Source organism: Colobus angolensis, unplaced genomic scaffold, assembly GCF_000951035.1.
Source record: "Colobus angolensis palliatus isolate OR3802 unplaced genomic scaffold, Cang.pa_1.0 Scaffold39, whole genome shotgun sequence".
NCBI lineage: Eukaryota > Metazoa > Chordata > Mammalia > Primates > Cercopithecidae > Colobus > Colobus angolensis.
In genome coordinates this window covers 606187-624448 of record NW_012117265.1, presented here as the reverse complement: position 1 = coordinate 624448, position 18262 = coordinate 606187, and the positions used below count along the sequence as shown (strand labels likewise).

Sequence of the window (18262 nt, the reverse complement as noted above, 5' to 3'; positions counted from 1 at the left end):
GACGGAGTCTCGCTCTGTCGCCCAGGCTGGAGTGCAGGGGCACGATCTCGGCTCACTGCAAGCTGCGCCTCCCGGGTTCACACCATTGTCCTGCCTCAGCCTCCCCAGTAGCTGGGACTACACATAAATAAGAATTTTTAACAACTTGAATGTAAAACTAGATAATTGTTTTTCCTCAAATCTACTTTCTGCCTCTTTGTAAACATTTTGTCTTGTCTTTCAAGCACTACTGATGAAATACATTTTACATTTAATGAAAAACAGGATCAAATAAGCGAACACATCTTTTTAAGGGTTTACAAACCCAGGGAGAGGCAGTGCTGACCTGGAATACAGACATTTACCTGACTCCAGTGTCAGGTGAGGTCACCCTATCACCTAGGACATCTCCCCAGCCCCATCCTGGCTCACTGAGTGCTCAGTGACCAACCTCCCCGAAGACAGTGAATTGTGCCCCGCTCAGTCTGCCCCAAGCGCATTTTAACTTTCAGGCTTTTGTACCATTTCAATGGAGTGGGTTTTCCTTCTCCTTTGAGATAGTTTTTCTCCCTTCATGACTTAAACAATCCAGAGGTCAGTAATCATGTGTCTTTTCCTCTCAGTAACAGCCTAAGATTGGCTAACCATCAATGTGTCCCTAAGGAATGGAAACTGGGGTTGAGGAAGAAAAACTGAGTGTCCCAAAGGGTAAACTTTTCAGAGGAAGGGGATACTGGGAGACTCCTCCCACCTCAGGGCATCCAGCTGCTCCCGTAAGAGGCCCCACCCCTACACCTGAAGCTGTCCCCTGGGAGGAGTGACCCAGGCGTTGATAATCACTAGATCCTCCAAGAGAAGTGGCAGCTGTGGGTATCCTGGGTCAGGTCCAGGCAGTTCTGAAAATCAGGGCCAGGAAAAGATAACGGGCCACATCACCGTTTAAAGTTTCCAAAGGCGAAACTCCACCCAAAGACATTCTGATTAGGCATGGGGGCTTAGGAAAGATAAAAGGAGGGACAGCACAAAAATGTTCCACTGCAGAGTGTCAGGTTCTTATTCTCTGCTTCCCTCTCAGGTTACAAGCACACAAACAGGAGGCCGAGCGCAGTGGCTCACGCCTGTAATCCCAGCACTTTGGGAGGCCGAGGCGAGCGGATCACCTGAGGTCTGGAGTTTGAGAGCAACCTGGCCAACATGGCGAAACCCAGTCTCTACAAAAAATACAAAAAGTAGCTGGTCTTGGTGGCGCATGCCTGTAATCCCAGCTACTCGGGAGGCTGAGGCAAGAGAATTGCTTGAACCCGGGAGGCGGAGGTTGCAGTGAGCTGAGATCTTCCCACTGCACTCCAGTTTGGGTGACAGAGAGAAACTCTTGTCTCAAAATAAATAAATAATCCACAAACAGAAAACAAATCCTTTCAAAATAGGATGGTGAAAGGAACTATAAACAACTAAAATACAGTGTCTGAAATGTAGAACAAAACCAGTCGATAATGTTGTGATTTGGGGAGGGGTCACCTTTGGGAATGCGGAGAAGGAACCTGAAATTTAGGCATTTATTCCCAGCCCTAGAAAAAGCTAGGCTTAAAAAAACGGGAGTCGTAGGTTTGAGACTCTTTTTCCAGTACGTTTGGAAGACTCGGAGGGAGACAGTCCCCCGGCGGAAAAAAAAGGATGGACTTGGAAGCCCACAGCCCACAGCTCCTCCCATGCACGAACCCTACACCCGAGACGGGATTCCTCCTTGTGACCCTCCCGTGTCCCAGCACAATCGGGGGAGAGGCGGGGCTGCGGGTGCAGAGCTGCCCAGAAAGGGCTCCCGGGCCGGGGCCGCAGTCGCCGCGCAGGGACGGGACAGGACGCCCGGGGTACCAGCTATGGCCCAGCCCCACCTTGTGGCCGAGGGGACAGAGGGCCGAGCTGCGCCCGGGAACTCGAGTCTCAGACCCTGGAGTCGCTGCAGGGAGGCCAGGGACCTTCCACAGCCGGTTCCGGCCGGTTCCCACAAGCCCCTCCCCCAGTCTCCAGACGCCCGGCCCCGCACACGCACCATTTCCTGGCTTCCAGGGTGTTCCGGGGTCCTGCCTACGGCTCTCTCCGGCCTGTGCAGGTCCCAGCACGCCAGACGGTGCGGTGGAGCCACCCGGGCCACTGGAGAAGCTGAGACCGGAACCCAAACGCCGCGGACGCGAAACAGGAAGACCCCGCGGAGTTGTTGAACGTTGCCCCCCGTCCCCCCTTTCAGAGTTCCTGATTGGATGGTTTGCAGGTCCCCGCCCCACAGCCCCTGGTTGGGTGATGCTCCAAGTCCTGCCCCCTTGGCACTGAGTGACAGGAGAAGCAATGCGATATGTGGCTGAGCAAAGACAGATTGACAGGGTCTTGGCCACTGCCCTTCGTAGGCGGGGCTTCCTCCCTCTGTAACCTTCTGTGCCGGGGAGAATATTTGCGTTTAAGCAGAAAGTGTTTCAGACTCTGCAGAACTGACGCTGGCGTGTTTCTGCACTCAGGGTACCCTTCCTGCTTTTTCCTCCCGGACACAGAGTCACAAGTGTGCACAGGGAATGACAGACTCGGCGTCCAGTGGAGCCATCCGCTGGCCTCAGAGTAGGAGGCCCGCCCAGGCCAGGCCGGACCACAGTGTAACAGGAGGGAGGGAGGGCTTGCTTCTTTCAGGCAAGAAAATTAAAACCGACAAAGAAATAAAATTATTAAATGCATAGGAAAAACTGGAGTTTTTATGACAGCGATCATCTGTAAAGAAACCAAGAAAAGGTCGGGCGCGGTGGCTCACGCCTGTAATCCCAGCACTTTGGGAGGCCGAGGCGGGCGGATCACGAGGTCAGGAAATCGAGACCATTCTGGCTAACACGGTGAAACCCCGTCTCTACTAAAAATACAAAAAAAGTAGCCGGGCGTGGTGGCGGGCGCCTGTAGTCCCAACTACTCCAGAGGCTGAGGCAGGAGAATGGTGTGAACCCGAGAGGCGGAGCTTGCAGTGAGCCGAGATGGCGCCACTGCACTCCAGCCTGGGCGACAGAGCAAGACTCCATCTCAAAAAAAGAGAGAGAAACCAAGAGAAGTAAAGCAAACACTTGAACTACCTCAGACAAGCAGTCTGCTTCACCCGCAGTTCACAAGGAAAACCCACAATCATAAGGTTAAAAATATTCCCAAGCGCCGGATGCAGTGGCTCACGCCTGTAATCCGGCACTTTGGGAGGCCGAGGCGAGAAGAGTGCTTAAGGTCAGGAGTTCAAGACCAGCCTAACTAACATGGTGAAACCCCATCTCTACTAAAAATACAAAAATTAGCCAGGCGTAGTAGTAGGCGCCTGTAATCCCAGCATCTCGGGAAGCTGAGGTAGGAGAATCGCTTGAACCCGGGAGTGGGAGGTTGCAGTGACCCGAGATAGCGCCATTGCACTCCAGCCTGGGGGACAGAGCAAGACTAAAAAAAAAAAAAAAATCCCAAGCTTGGGAGCCGACTCTAACTGCTGAAATGGAACCCCAGTGTGGATCAGAACCTGGTGATGAGACAGAGACACTTAAGAATTCAACTTCAGGAGCTTAAGGTGCCCTCCAGTCCCCTCCTCGCAATGTGGAAACACTCCTTCCTTCAAAACCCTTCATTTTTACCAGCAGGAAACTCTCACCTGCAGTCATTGTAAAGTTGTGACCTAAATAAACTGTCACGTTCCCAAACCTTTTCTCCGGGGGACAAGGCAAACAAGTCTTTCACTGAACTTGACCTTCACAGCTTTTCCTCATGTATGCAAATTACAGCCTGACCCCAGCGACCCCATGAATGCTAAAACCAAAACACTGCCCAGAAAATGGCACCAGGCGCCAAAGGTACAACCTCAGAAAAGACAGAACCCTCCGCCCCCACCCAACCACATCTGCAGATGGATCTCCTGCTTTTCACAGCTCTGCAGCTTCTCAGAATCCACATTCCTGGCCAGGCGCGATGGCTCACGCCAGCACTTTGAGAGGCCGAGGTGGGCGAATCACCTGAGGTCAGGAGTTCGAGACCAACCTGGCCAAATGGTGAAACTAAGGGAGGAGACCACCCCTCATATCGTCTTACGCCCAATTTCTGCCTCCAAAGAAAGAAGAAGTAAAAACTAAAGGCAGAAATGAAATCCACAGGCAGACAGCCCAGCGCCACACCCTGGGCCATCCTGACCTAATCAGTTATCTATAGATTACAGACATTGTATAGAAATGCACTGTGAAAATCCCTATCCTGTTTTGTTCCGACCTAATTACCGGTGCATGCAGCCCCCCGTCCTGTACCCGCCGCTTGCTCAATCACGACCCTCTCACACACACTCCGAGTTGTGAGCCCTTAAAATGGACAGGAATTGCTCACTCGGAAAGCTTGGCTCTTGAGACAGGAGTCTTGCCGATGCCCTCAGCCAAATAAACCCCTTCCTTCTTCAACTCGGTATCTGAGGAGTTTTGTCTGTAGCTCATCCGGCTACATTTCTTGGTTCCCTGACCGGGAAGCCAGGTGATTGGCCGATGGTCAAGGCAGATCCTTAGGCGGCTTAACCCTGCCCTGTGGAACATCCCTAGAGGGGACTCCGACCAGCCCGAGTGATGCGGATCCTGAGAGCCCTCCCGGGTAGGCATTTGCCCCGTGGGACGCCTCGCCAGAGCAGTGTGTGACAGGCCCCCGTGGCTGAATACCGCGAGTCTGGACATCTAAAACTTGGTAACACTAGTCTTTGAAACTTGCCCACTCCGTTTGAGTCGAAGCGTGGCCTGATCATCCATGGTGTGTCTTTATGGGCACTTCGGTTTGGGTTTTGGTTTTGACTTGAATTACTTGACAGGACCAGTCTTGGGAACTTGCCCACTCCATTTGAGTGGAAGCGTGGCCTGATCACCCACAGCGTGCCTTTATCCACACTTTGGTTTTGGTTTTGACTTGGTTTGAATTGCTTGACAGGATTGGTCTTGGGAACTTTCCTACTCCATTTTAGTGGAAGCATGGCCTGATCACCCACTGTGCGCCTGTACCGGCACTTTGGTTTTTGTTTTTGACTTGACTTGGATTGCTTGATGCTTTGGTTTTGGTTTTGACCTGGCTTAGATTTCTGGATACTCTGATTTTGGTTTTGATACTGGTTTGGCATAAACTGTAAAAGTGTGTGTGTGCCCTTTTTACCCGTTCTTTGTTTTATGGTGTGCGTGTGGTGTGAGCATGGTGTTTTGTCTCGAGGAAACATGGGTCACAAAGTAAACCCATCCCACTAGGAACTATGTCGAAAAATTTCAAAAAGGGATTTAAGGGAGACTATGGAGTCACCATGACACCAGGAAAACTTAGAACTTTGTGTGAGATAGACTGGCCAGCATTAGAGCTGGGTTGGCCATCAGAAGGAAGCCTGGACAGGTCCTTTATCTCAAAGGTATGGCACAGGGTAACCTGTAAGTCAGGGTACCCAGATCAGTTCCCATATATAGATTCTTGGTTACAGCTAGTTTTGGACCCCCCACAGTGGTTAAGAGGACAGGCAGCAGCAGTACTAGTGGCAAAGGGACAGTTTGGGAGGCCGAGACGGGCGGATCACGAGGTCAGGAGATCGAGACCATCCTGGCTAACACGGTGAAACCCCGTCTCTACTAAAAAATACAAAAAACTAGCTGGGCGAGGTGGCGGGCGCCCGTAGTCCCAGCTACTCGGGAGGTTGAGGCAGAATGGTGTAAACCCGGGAGGCGGAGCTTGCTGTGAGCTGAGATCCGGCCACTGCACTCCAGCCTGGGCAACAGAGCGAGACTCCATCTCAAAAAAAAAAAGAAAAAAAAAAAAGACATAGAAACTGCCATCTTTGGTTGGCTAAATCTGGAACAGAAGTTTGTTCGGCCTCAACAATGGAACACAGAGCAGCAACTAGCAGCAGCTCAAAGGAGCATGCTGGCCACCAGGTAGCAGAGCAGGTTAGCACCTGAGAGAAAGGGAAGGCTGAAACATTGCGTGGTGACCAACATCTAGACATCCTGCTGACAGTGCCAGCTGTTGTGGTTGCCTGAAGAGGTGTGCTTTGGATGTTGACACTGATGGCTATGTGGTGCACATACACACCGAGAATATGAAAAGGCTTATTACAAAAATGAGGTCTCAGGGAGAACAATGCAGGGCTCTCAAGCAAGTGTGACATGGCGTGAGAGCAAGGAAGATGGCATTCCTGTTCCTTGTGAGTACTGATGCAAAAATCTTGAAATAAATGTCAGAAAAGCATATAAAGCAATATATTCAAAGCATTATGCAATATAACCAAGTGAGATTTATCCCCTGGAATGTAAGGATGGTTCGCCATATGGAAACTGATCAGTGGAATACACCACATTAGGAAATGATGGAAAAATGACAGTCTCGATCAATGCAAAAAAGCATCTGACATAATACCCATTTATGATTAAAAACCCTCAATAAACTAGGAATAGAATTTACTCAACTTGCTACAAAGCATATATGGAAAACTCAACAAAATCTTTTGATGGTGAAAAACCGTATTTTTAATATCTAATATCAGAAACAAGGATGTTTGCTCTCACCAGCTCCATTCAATGTTAAGGGGGGGTGCTCCCAGGGAAATCAGGCAAGAAAATACAAGCATTCCAGCTGGGCCTGGTGGCTCAAGCCTGTAATCCCAGCATTTTGGGAGGCCGAGGTGGACGGATCACAAGGTCAGGAGATTGAGACCATCCTGGCCAACATGGTGAAACCTCATCTCTACTAAATATAAAAAAACTAGCTGAGCGTGGTGGCACACGCCTGTAATCCCAGCTACTCAGGAGGCTGAAACAGGAGAATTGCTTGAACCTGGGAGGCAGAGATTGCAGTGAGCTGAGATCATGCCACTGCAGTCCAGCTTGGTGACAGAGCGAGACTCCATCTCAAAAAACTAACCAACAAACAACCCCCCTCCAAAAAAAACCCAGCCAGGTGCAGTGGCTCACACCTGTAATCCCAGCACTTTGGGAGACTGAGGCGGGTGGATCACAAGTTCAGGAGATTGAGACCATCCTGGCCAATATGGTGAAACCCCATCGCTACTAAAAATACAAAAACATTTAGCTGGGTGTGGTGGCACACACTTATAGTCCCAGCTACTCGGGAGGCTGAGGCAGGAGAATTGCTTGAACCCGAGAAGTGGAGGTTGCAGTGAGCCAAGATCACGCCACTGCACTCTAGCCTGGCAACAGACTCCATCTCAAAAAAGAAAAAAAAAAAAAAAAGGCATTCCATACTTGAAAATATACATATACACACAGCCCTCTAGACAAATATACAAAAACCACACACTTTGTCACTGTACATACAGGTGGACAAACACAAACTCACAAACCCACAGATGTAACAGCCCAGATACTAAAAGATGCTCCCAGACAGAAGGACCCCAGGTGTTCTGATCTCTTCTCCAGGTTTCTCTGGCTCCTCAGGAATAACCACCACAGTGCCATATATATTCTCGCTTGCTTTCTTGTCTTCCAGAATGCCAGGATCAAGGGGACAGAGATATTAGCACAGCTTTGTTAACTACACCTATTAGAGAGTGTTACACAGAGGAAAATATTTACTGAATATTAGGACTCACACGGACACATACACAAATGGATTTTACACAAACGTCATCACAGACCCACATATACTTGTTCAGAAAGTGAATGTTCTCACTCTCATTCCATGTAGCAGAGATACCCCTTAGCTCCCCAACACGTATCACAAAAGATGGTTCCTTGAGCCCATTCTGACAGTGAAGGAATCTCAAACTTTCCGACCTCCCACAGTACAATAATCATGTCTCTACAAAAGCACAACATGGCAGCCCAAGAATGCGAAAATAAGGACCTGAAATGGGTTGAGTAATAATGTTCCAACCCCTCAAACTACCATAGATGTTCCTGGTGAGAGAAGCAAAGGTGTGTATCTCCTGATTCAGCCACTGGGTCCTCCACTGCATCTCCACAGTAGCCATCACTTCCACTGAGGCCTCAGCTGCCAGCAAACCTTGCTCCAGTCAGCCTCTGGACCCTAGTATCTTCACCATGGTGTTGGATGCTGCCACCTGACCCATCCCTGCTGTTGGAGGAGGGTGGAGGCCAGAGGCCTAAAGAGTTCCGACTACAGGTCTTCAAGCGACAGAAAGATCACTTCTGGGACCCAGGGAGACTGTAAGTTGTTACGAGGGTAGATGGCGACCTGGTTTCCCTCAACGCCACCTCCCTTCTAGAACGCACTGACTTGCTCTCTAAGAAAAGGGTGGACTGACCCCAACAAAGGGCAGACCCGACACCTATCATGCCTGTGCAATTCAGAAAAGGGAGAATTTGGTGGCTCCAGCAAGCAGTTTATTGGGAGTTGAGTTCACCTTGCCATATGATGTGAAGCAAGGTAGTTCCATGGCTTGTGAACCGACGCCAGCACCTCCCATATACAACAGAGCTGGAGCTCTGCAGCGTGCGTCCTTTTCCAAAAACAGCCAGGTGCTACTCTTAGTGGGAGGCTAGGAAACCAGTCCTGGAGCAGGATGCATGTGACATGCACTGACGTGAGAAGGCCGGAGCACCGTCCATGCATATGCCGCGGAACATCTCAGGGTAGAATGTGCCAGAAAATGGGGAAAGCAAGTTAGGGGAGGTAAGCATTTTGAGTGTCCTACAGCTAAGACGTGGCAGAGTGCGTCTCTGTGACTCCACTAGCAGTTTTGAGATTATTCTGACTGTGGTGGTTGGTACAGGGCTGGTAATTGCAGGAGAGTGGATGCTGTGTGGTCAAGGGGCATATGTCCCATGACACCGTTTCTGCTTCTTCAGCCCTCTCACCTCAGAGCCACCTGGGGTTGCCACAGAGAAATTTAGATGTGAAGTTTTGAACATGTTTCCCAGTAAGTATCCAAAGTGTAGGTTTGAGATGGGAAATGGAGCTGGAGATGACCTCAAAACAGCCCTGGAATAATGCGATGTGACAATGTCTGTGAATTAGGATGTCCATAGGCATATCCCACTTGGGGAGAACTGTAAGGTTAGAAGCACAACACTCCCACAGTCTGACCCGAGGACAGTGATGGAAACTTAAAGGCAGATTCTGGGAGTCTTCTCACTTCTATCCAGTCATGTGTGTGAGCTGAGGGCAGCCCTGCCCTAGAGGGTGTTTCCTAACTTCTGACTGGATGCCACAAAAGGCCTGCTGGGACCCAAGTCCTTCTTCCCCATTCCTTTAATTCTTCCTACGAAGAATCTCGACAATGGTTGCACATGTAATTGAAGATGTTCCCATATTGCTCACATTAAAGGAGGCTGCTCTCCAGCGTGGGTGGTTTCATGGTTTTAAAATGAACTGGGGGCCAGGTGTAGTGGCTCATGCCTGTAATCCCAGCACTTTGGGAGGCCAAGGCAGGTGGATTTACCTGAGGTCAGGAGTTCAAGACCAGCCTGGCCAACGTGGTAAAACCCCATCTCTACTAAAAATATAAAAATTTGTTGGGCGTGGTGGCATGTGCCTGTAATCCCAGCTACTAGCGGGGCCTGAGGCAGGAAGAGCGTTTTGACCTGGGAGGCAGAGGTTGCAGTGAGCTGAAATCATGCCACTGCACTCCAGCCTGGACAACAGAGTGAGACTCCATCTCAAAAGAAAAAAAAAAAAGTAAAATGAACTGGGGCTAGGCGTGGTGGCTCACACCTGTAATCCCAACACTTTGGGAGGCCAAGGTGGGTGGATCATTTGAGGTCAAGAGTTTAAGATCAGCCTGGTCAACATGGTGAAACACTGTCTGTACTAAAAATATAAAAATTAGCTGGGCATGGTGGTGGGCACCTGTAATCCCAGCTACTTGGAAGGCTGAGGCAGAAGAATTGCTTGAACCCAAGAGGCAAAGGTTGCAGTAAGCCAGGATCACACCACTGCACTCCAGCCTGGGGCGACAGAGTGAGACTCTATCTCAAAAAACAGACAAACAAAAAAAGGCTGGGAGCTGTGGCTCACGCCTATAATCACAGCACTTTGGGAGGCCAAGGCGGGCAGATCACCTGAAGTCGGGCGTTCAAAACCAGCCCGACCAACATGGAGAAACCCCATCTCTACTAAAATCACAAAATTAGACAGGTGTGGTGGCGCATGCCTGTAATCCCAGCTTCTCAGGAGGCTGAGGCAGGAGAATCGCTTGAACCCGGGGGCAGAGGATGCAGTGACCTGAGATCACACCACTGCACTCCAGCCTGGGCAACAAGAGCAAAACTCCATCTCAAAAAAAAAAAAAAAAAACCCACAAAAGATGGGATGGATAAAGAATTTTCCTTACAGTTTCTCTCAGTATATATTCTCAGGTGTCTTTAAAAGATTCTGTGAAGTGAAGGCTTTCCCACACTCCTTACATTCATAGGGTTTCTGTCCATGGAGTCCATTCGCATATTTGGAATCCTACAGGAGAGTGGAAGTGCCTCCCATATTTGTCAAATATTTCATTGCCGCATGAGTCATGTCTTCAAAGTGAATTAGGACAACTGAAGGCTTAATCACACCGTTTATATTCCTTGAATTTCTCTCCAGCGTAAGTACTCTCATATATCCAAAAGGAACTAATAGAGCTGACAGCATTGCCACACTGTTTACTTTTTTACGGCTTCTGTCTAGTATGAGTCCTTTCGTGCACGTGCAGAGACTTTGAGTAACTGAAGGCTTTACCACACTGTCTACATTGAAAGGGTCTTTCTCCAGTATGAATTCTTTTGTGTACTTTCAGGGAATTTAAACAAGTGAAAGCTTTGCCACACTGCTTACACTCACATGGTTTCACTCCAGTGTGACTTCTTTCGTGCCTTCGAAGGTGACTGAAGTAAATGAAGACCCGACCACACTGTTTGCATTCGTAGGGTTTCTCTCTAGTATGGGTTCTTTCATGGATTCGAAAGTGAGTGGAATACAGAAAGGCTTTACCACATTCTTTACATTCGTAAGTTTTCTCGCCAGTGTGAACTCTTTCGTGCAATTGAAGGTAACTTGAAGAATTGAAGGCTTTACCACATTGTTTACACTCATAGGGTTTTTCTCCAAAATGAGTTCTTTCATGCACTTGACAGGAACTAGACGACTTGAAGGCTTCCCCACATTTCTTACATGTATAAGGTTGAACTCCGGTGTGGGTTTTCACGTGTTTTCGAAGGCTTGAGTGAGAAAAGAAGGCTCTCCCACATTCCCTACAGACAAAAGGTTTCTCTCCAGTATGAGTTTTCTCATGACTCCGTAAGTACGTGGGACAACTGAAGGCTTTCCCACACTGCTTACATTCATAAGGTTTCTCTCCGGTGTGAGTCCTCTCGTGGGTTAGAAAAGGCTGGTAATAGATAAAGGCTTTTCCACATTGTTTACATTTGTAGGGTTTCTCTCCAGTGTGATTTTTTTCATGGCGCCGAAGAGCAGTAAGATATCTGAATGCCTTCCCACATTCCTTACATTCATAGGGTGTCTCTCCAGTATGAATTCTTATATGGTTTCGAAAGGAAAAGAGAAATGCGAAAGCTTTGCCACATTCCTTACATTCATAGGGTTTCTCTCCAGTATGAATTCTTTCATGGGTTCGGATACTGGAGCTGCGAGTGAAGGTTTTCCCACATTCTTTACATTTATGTGGCTTCTCTCCATATTCGTGATACTCATTTGGTTTCTGTTCAGTGTGAGACCTCATGTGTCTATTAAGGGAGACTTGATGCATGAAGACTTCCCCACACACACTGCAGTCACATGGTTTTAATCCAGTAGGAGTTTCCAGGTTCGTATGAAGATCAGGAATCGGGCTAGTGCTTTTTTCACACGGATGATCATCTTTATTTTCACAGAGTGTTTCAACCGTAGGACTGCTGTAAAAAATGAGTACCACATTATTAATAGTTTTGTATTAATGATCTTATATTTATTAGCAAGTACCAGAATTACATTTTAAATATTTTCAGAGAAACTCTATGTTATCTGCCCTGTCTAAATTGTTTGAAAGCTAATATACTCAATACTCTAGAACAGGCGGTGACCATAGCTATTATCAAAATAGTCAAGATTTTTTTTTTTTTTTTTTGAGATGGAGTCTTGCTCTGTCACCCAGGCTGGAGTGCAGTGGCACGATCTTGGCTTACTGCAAGCTCCGCCTCCCAGGTTCACGCCATCCTCCTGCCTCACCTTCCCAAGTAGCTGGGACTACAGGCGCCCATCACCACACCCAACTAATTTTTTTGTCTTTTTAGTAGAGATGGGGTTTCACCGTGTTAGCCATGCTGGTCTCGATCTCCCAACCTCATGATCCGCCTGCCTCAGCCTCCCAAAGCGCTGAGCCACCACATCTGGCCTTTTTTTTTTTTTAAGATGGAGTTTTGCTCTTGCTGTCCAGGCTGGAGTACAACGGTGTGATCTCAGCTCACCGTGACCTCTGCCTCCTGGGTTAAAGAGATTCTCCTGCCTCAGCCTTCCAAGTAGCTGGGATTACAGGCATGTACCACCACACCCCGCTAATTTTGTATTTTTTTTTTTAGTAGAAACAGGGTTTCTCCATGTTGGTCAGGCTGGTCTTGAACTCCTGACCTCAGGTGATCCACCTGCCTCGGCCTCCCAAAGGGCTGGGATTACATGCATGAGACACCACATCCAGCCAGGATTTTAAAATACTGTTTCATAATGATTTCTTTTGACACCCTGAACATCTACGACTTTTTTTTTTTTCTGTAGAGACAGGTTTTCTCTCTGTTGACCAGGCTGATGTTGAACTCCTGGCCCCAAGCAATTCTCCAGCCTTCACCTCCCAAATGCTGGGATTAGAGGTATTAGCTACCTTGCCCAGCCCATGACACTTTCAATGAAACGTCTTCAGTAAAAATTTTCTAAGAATAAATAAACTTGAAACTGTACTTATTGTTTTGCTTCCTTGGCTTTTGAAATTTACGAAATAGTAAGATTCTCTCAGGGGCTAATTACTCGTGAATGCAACTCACCTTAGCTTTCTTCCTTGGTTTTTGGGGTCGTCTTCAATATCCTGATCTTTCCATTTTTCCCCTAAAATACAAGCCCAGAGAACCCATTTTAAATTATTAGAAATGATAGAAAATTATAACACTCTAAGATCCATGATTAGCTATGACCATGTCTGGTTTACTTACTAAAGTATTCCCTACCCACTGGAGTGCAGTGGCCGGATCTCAGCTCACTGCAAGCTCCGCCTCCCGGGTTTACGCCATTCTCCTGCCTCAGCCTCCCGAGTAGCTGGGACTACAGGCGCCCGCCACCTCGCCCAGCTGGTTTTTGCATTTTTAGTAGAGATGGAGTTTCACCGTGTTAGCCAGGATGGTCTCGATCTCCTGACCTCGTGATCCGCCCGTCTTGGCCTCCCAAAGTGCTGGGATTACAGGCGCGCACCACCACGCCCGGCTAATTTTTATACTTTTAATAGAGACGGGGTTTCACCATGTTGGTCAGGCTGGTCTCAGACTCCTGACCTCGTAATCCGCCCACCTTGGCCTCCCAAAGAGCTGGAATTACAGGTGCGAGCCACCGTGCCCAGCCCTTTCCCACATTTTAAATCTTGGAACACAGTTGTTGTGCAAGAAACACTTGTTCTCTCCTTAATTAAGTAGAGAAATTAAGTCACCCTTACCTATGCAGGCCAGGTTCTTGAAGGTTGCCCGCATCACATCTCTGTAGATATTCCTCTGGCCAGGATCCAGCAAAGCCCACTCCTCCAGGGTGAAGTTCACAGCCACATCCTCAAGGGAGATGGAGTCCTAAAACATCCCCCATGTGTGTATAGGAGGAGGGGTGAGATTGGCAGTAGTGAGGATCCATTCTCAGAATTCCTGAGAAATTCCATATAATCCTGTAGTCTCGGTTCAGTGATATGACTTTGTTGTCAGAATTCTCTTTCCACACTCACTTCCTCATAAATTTAACACTATCATGAACATACAAAAATTATTTCTGTATTTTAACTGTGATCACTTGAAGCCTTATTTATTTATTTATTTTTATTTTTTTTTTGAGATGGAGTCTCGCTCTGTCGCCCAGGCTGGAGTGCAGTGGCACGATCTCACTGCAACCTCTGCCTCCTGGGTTCAAGTGATTATCCTGTCCCAGCCTCCCGAGTAGCTGGGACTACAGGGGTGTGCCATCACGCCCGGCTAATTTTTTGTATTTTTAGTAGAGATGGGGTTTCACCATGTTAGCCAGGATGGTCTTGATCTCCTGACCTCTTGATTTGCCCCCTCGGCCTCCCAAAGTCCTGGGATTACAGGCATGAGCCACTGCGCCTGGCCACCTTATTGTTCTTTAAATGCAGACCCAAGACCACCTTAGAGATATGAGAAAAATGCTATACAAATGAAACAAATTATAAGATCATCAATTCCTTGTGAGAAAAACTCATTTTCTACCTTATTACACACCATATCACTCAGCATTTCATGAAACTTGGGGTCAAATCTGGATGAGATTTTTGTAAATGAATACACCCTTTAGACTATAAGTTGCATATCTCCCATTGAGGATTAAAAACTGTATACTTTTTTCTTTTTTTTTAATTAACTATTTTTATTTTTTTTTAGACAGAGTCTCACTCTGTAGCCCAGGCTGGAGTGCAGTGGCACAATCTCAGCTCACTGCAAGCTCTGCCTCCCAGGTTCACGCCATTCTGCTGCCTCAGCCTCCCGAGTAGCTGGGACTACAGGCGACCGCCACCACACCTGGCTAATTTTTGTATTTTTAGTAGAGACGGGGTTTCGCCCTGTTAGCCAGGCTGGTCTCGATCTCCTGACCTTGTGATCCGCCTCCTCGGCCTCCCAAAGTGCTGGGATTACAGGCGTGAGCCACCGCGCCCAGTCATTTTTATTTTTCATAAACAACATGAGACATCAGGAAGTCTGTGGAAAGCCAGAAGTCACTCGCCATGTTGCCCTGAAGGACCCCAAGCCATTAGAACCATGCAAATCCAGCTGGCTGAATGCAAATATTCTTTTGCAGAAGTATTAATTTCAATGTGTTTGTGTAATATTTACCATACGTTCAGTTTTTCCTTTCTGTCTCATTTCATGGGTCTAGGAGGTTATTGGAAAGAAAACACAGCAACTGAGACCTCTATAAAACCCCTGTACTCATGAAAGGGGTTACTCACATTTATTACTCACATGCTTGAGATCTTAGGCAAAGCTGTGTAGGCTTTTAAGCATGTGAAACGGCTTCAGAGAGTAAGAAAAGGAGCCTGGCTGGGGATTTTTATTGACATTAGGGAGTGGGCTAGTGTGAGTTCAAGCATATAAGTGGAGGCTGATGTGAATTGGCTCTGTCACCAGCACCAAATGAGGGTGACCCAGGCGTTCTTCCTACCACATCTATATGTGGGGTACACAGTGGAAACTGAGGAATGAGATTTTAAAGCTGTGAGCAGTCAAAGGCTGGACAGGAGAGCTCATGCCTGTAATCCCAGCACTTTGGGAGGCAGAGGCGGGTGGATCACTTGAAGTCAGGAGTCCAAACACTAAACCTCCAGCCCTTTTTCTCTCCCCCGACTTTGGGGGCTAGGGCTAGAGGAAGATCAAGACTGGGAGTCTTTCTGGACATCAATACCCACCCTGAAGTTAGGTAGGTGTTCCAGTAGTCATTTATTTACAACAAAAGAGGCTCCTATTACCCTTATCACTCATGAAATTCCAAGAGATTTAGGAACTCTGTACTAGGAACCACACACAAAAGACCAAATGTCTTTTTTATCATAGCACGGAATATCATGGCTCAGGGGCACAGGTTCACCAGAAGACAGATGATTCATAGGATTATATCATGTTTCCACTCCAGTCACTGGTAACAGTGTGTCATTAGAGTTTTGTTTTTAGTTTGAGTCCCAGTCTCACTCTGTCACTCAGGCTGGAGTGGAGCGGCGCAATCTTGGTTCACTGCAACAGCTGCCTTCGGCATTCAAGCAGTTCTCCTGCCTCAGCCAACCGAGTAGCTGGGATTACAGGCATGCGCAACCACACCCAGCTAATTTTTGTATTTTTAGTAGGGACAAGGTGTTTCTTCATGTTGGCCAGGCTGGTCTCGAACTCCTACCTCAAGCAATCTGCCCACCTCGGCCTCCCAAAGTGCTAGGATTACAGGAATGAGTCACCACTCCTGGCCTGGGTTTTTATTATAAAACAGTAGACCAGGCCGGGTGTGGTGGCTCACGCCTGTAATCCCAGCACTTTGGGAGGTGGGGGGCAGGCAGATCACTTGAGGTCAGGAGTTTGAGATCAGCCTAGCCAACATAGCAAAACTCCATTTCTACTAAAAATACACAAATTCACCGGGTGTGGTGGACACCTGTAATCCCAGCTACTTGGGAAGCTGAGGGAGGAGAATCACTTAAACCCGGGAGGCAGAGGTTGCAATGAGCCAATATTGCGTCCCTGAACTCCAGCCTAGGCGACAGAGCGAGACTCCATCTCAAAAAATAAAATAAAATTTAAAATAAAACAGTAGAATACAATGAAACAATATTCTACTATTTCTTTCTGCATGTTTCACAATTAAAGAAATATCTAGAGAACCCTAAAAATGACAGAACACAGAAAACCAGGGACAACAAAGGCAATTTTATCTATTGACACCTACAGCTACTGAAAATAGTAAACACAGCCTAAAATCAACAGGATAAACCTAAACCCTCACATTTAAAGTTTCTTTACCTCAGTTCCTTTTCAACACCATGCCCAGATTTCAACAGACATTACAAGATATATTAAAAGACTTAGACAGTTTGAAGAGACAGTGTAGGCACCAGAACCAGACTGAGATATAAAAGAGATGCTGGAATTATCAGACCAGAAATTTCTTTCTTTTCTTTTTCATTTTTCTTTTTTTTACTCTGTTGCCTAGGCTGGACTGCAGTGACACAATCTCAGCTCACTGATACTGTCATAGTGGATAAAAGAGAATACCTGGCCAGGTGTGGCTCGTGCCCGTAATCCCAGCACTTTGGAAGGCCGAGGCAGGAGGACCTCTTGAGGTCAGGAGTTTGAGACCAGCCTGACCAAAATGGAGAAACCCCGTCTCTACTAAAAATACAAAATTAGCCACGCGTGGTGGCACATGCCTGTAATCCCAGTTACTCACGAGGCAGGAGAATCACTTGAACTTGGGAGGGAGAGGTTGCAGTGAGGCGAGATCATGCCATTGCTCTCCAGCCTGGGCAACAAGAGTAAAACTCCATCTCAAAAAAAAGAAAAGAAAAATAAAAGAAAAAAGAATACCTACTATATGTTGTCCGCAAGAAATCCACTTTTTTTTTTTTTTAACTTTCTTTTGTTTTTTAGAGATAGGGTCATGCTCTGTCGCCCAGGCTGGAGCGCAGTTGTAGGATGACAGGTAACTGTAACCTCAAACTCCTGGGCTCAAAGGATTCTCTCACCTCAGCCTCTGAGTAGCTGGAACCACAGGTGTGCACTACCATCCCTCGATAATTTTGTTGTTTCTTTTTATAGAGATGGGCTCTCACTATGTTGCCCAGGCTTGTCTCAAACTCCTGGCCTCAAACAATCATCCTGCCTCAGCCTCCCAAAGTGCTGGGATTGCAGGTGTGAGCCACCATGCCTAGGCCAACAAATCCACTTTATTTTATTTATTTATTTTTGAGACGGAGTCTCGCTCTGTCGCCCAGGCTGGAGTGCAGTGGCCGGATCTCAGCTCACTGCACGCTCCGCCCAGCCCAAATCCACTTTAAATATATCACAAAGGGCCGGGCGCAGTGGCTCAAGCCTGTAATCCCAGCACTTTGGGAGGCCAAGACGGGCGGATCATGAGGTCAGGAGATAGAGACCATCCTGGCTAACATGGTGAAACCCCATCTCTACTAAAAAAAAATACAAAAAACTAGCCGGGCGAGGTGGAGGGCGCCTGTAGTCCCAGCTACTCGAGAGGCTGAGGCAGGAGAATGGCGTGAACCCGGGAGGCAGAATTTGCAGTGAGCTGAGATCCGGCCACTGCACTCCAGCCTGGGCGACAGAGCCAGACTCCATCTCAATAAATAAATAAATAAATAAATAACAAAGATACATTAAAAATAAAGGAATAGAGAAAGATATACCATGCTAACACTAATCATTATTATTATTATTTTGAGACAGAGTCTCACTCTGTCACCCAGGCTGGAGGGCAGTGGTAGATGCAACTTCCACCTCCCAGGTTCAAGCGATTCTCCTGCCTCAGTCCCCTGTGTATCTGGGATTACAGGCGCGCACCACCACGCCCGGCTAGTTTTTTTTTT

General features: G+C 47.6%; 2 protein-coding genes across 3 annotated transcripts in view; both read right to left on the bottom strand.

The window, feature by feature from the left end:
* The window catches only part of ZNF564 (zinc finger protein 564), a 32514-nt gene extending 30276 nt beyond the window's left edge, over positions 1-2238 (bottom strand). The window contains exons 1-2 of one of the 2 annotated variants that reach the window (XM_011954741.1): positions 2030-2160; positions 1165-1355 (exon numbers count right to left, since the gene is read on the bottom strand). In XM_011954741.1, the coding sequence (XP_011810131.1) occupies positions 1165-1230 (66 nt within the window). In that variant the 5' untranslated portion in view covers positions 1231-1355; positions 2030-2160. Of the gene's footprint in view, positions 1-1164; positions 1356-2029 lie in introns of both variants that reach the window. The other variant, XM_011954743.1, reaches the window with a different exon arrangement.
* Positions 2239-10450: 8212 nt separating this feature from the next.
* The window catches only part of ZNF490 (zinc finger protein 490), a 32951-nt gene continuing 25139 nt past the window's right edge, over positions 10451-18262 (bottom strand). The window contains exons 3-5 of the mRNA XM_011954740.1: positions 13625-13751; positions 12966-13026; positions 10451-11846 (exon numbers count right to left, since the gene is read on the bottom strand). Of these exons, the coding sequence (XP_011810130.1) occupies positions 10607-11846; positions 12966-13026; positions 13625-13751 (1428 nt within the window). The 3' untranslated portion in view covers positions 10451-10606. The remainder of the gene's footprint in view (positions 11847-12965; positions 13027-13624; positions 13752-18262) is intronic.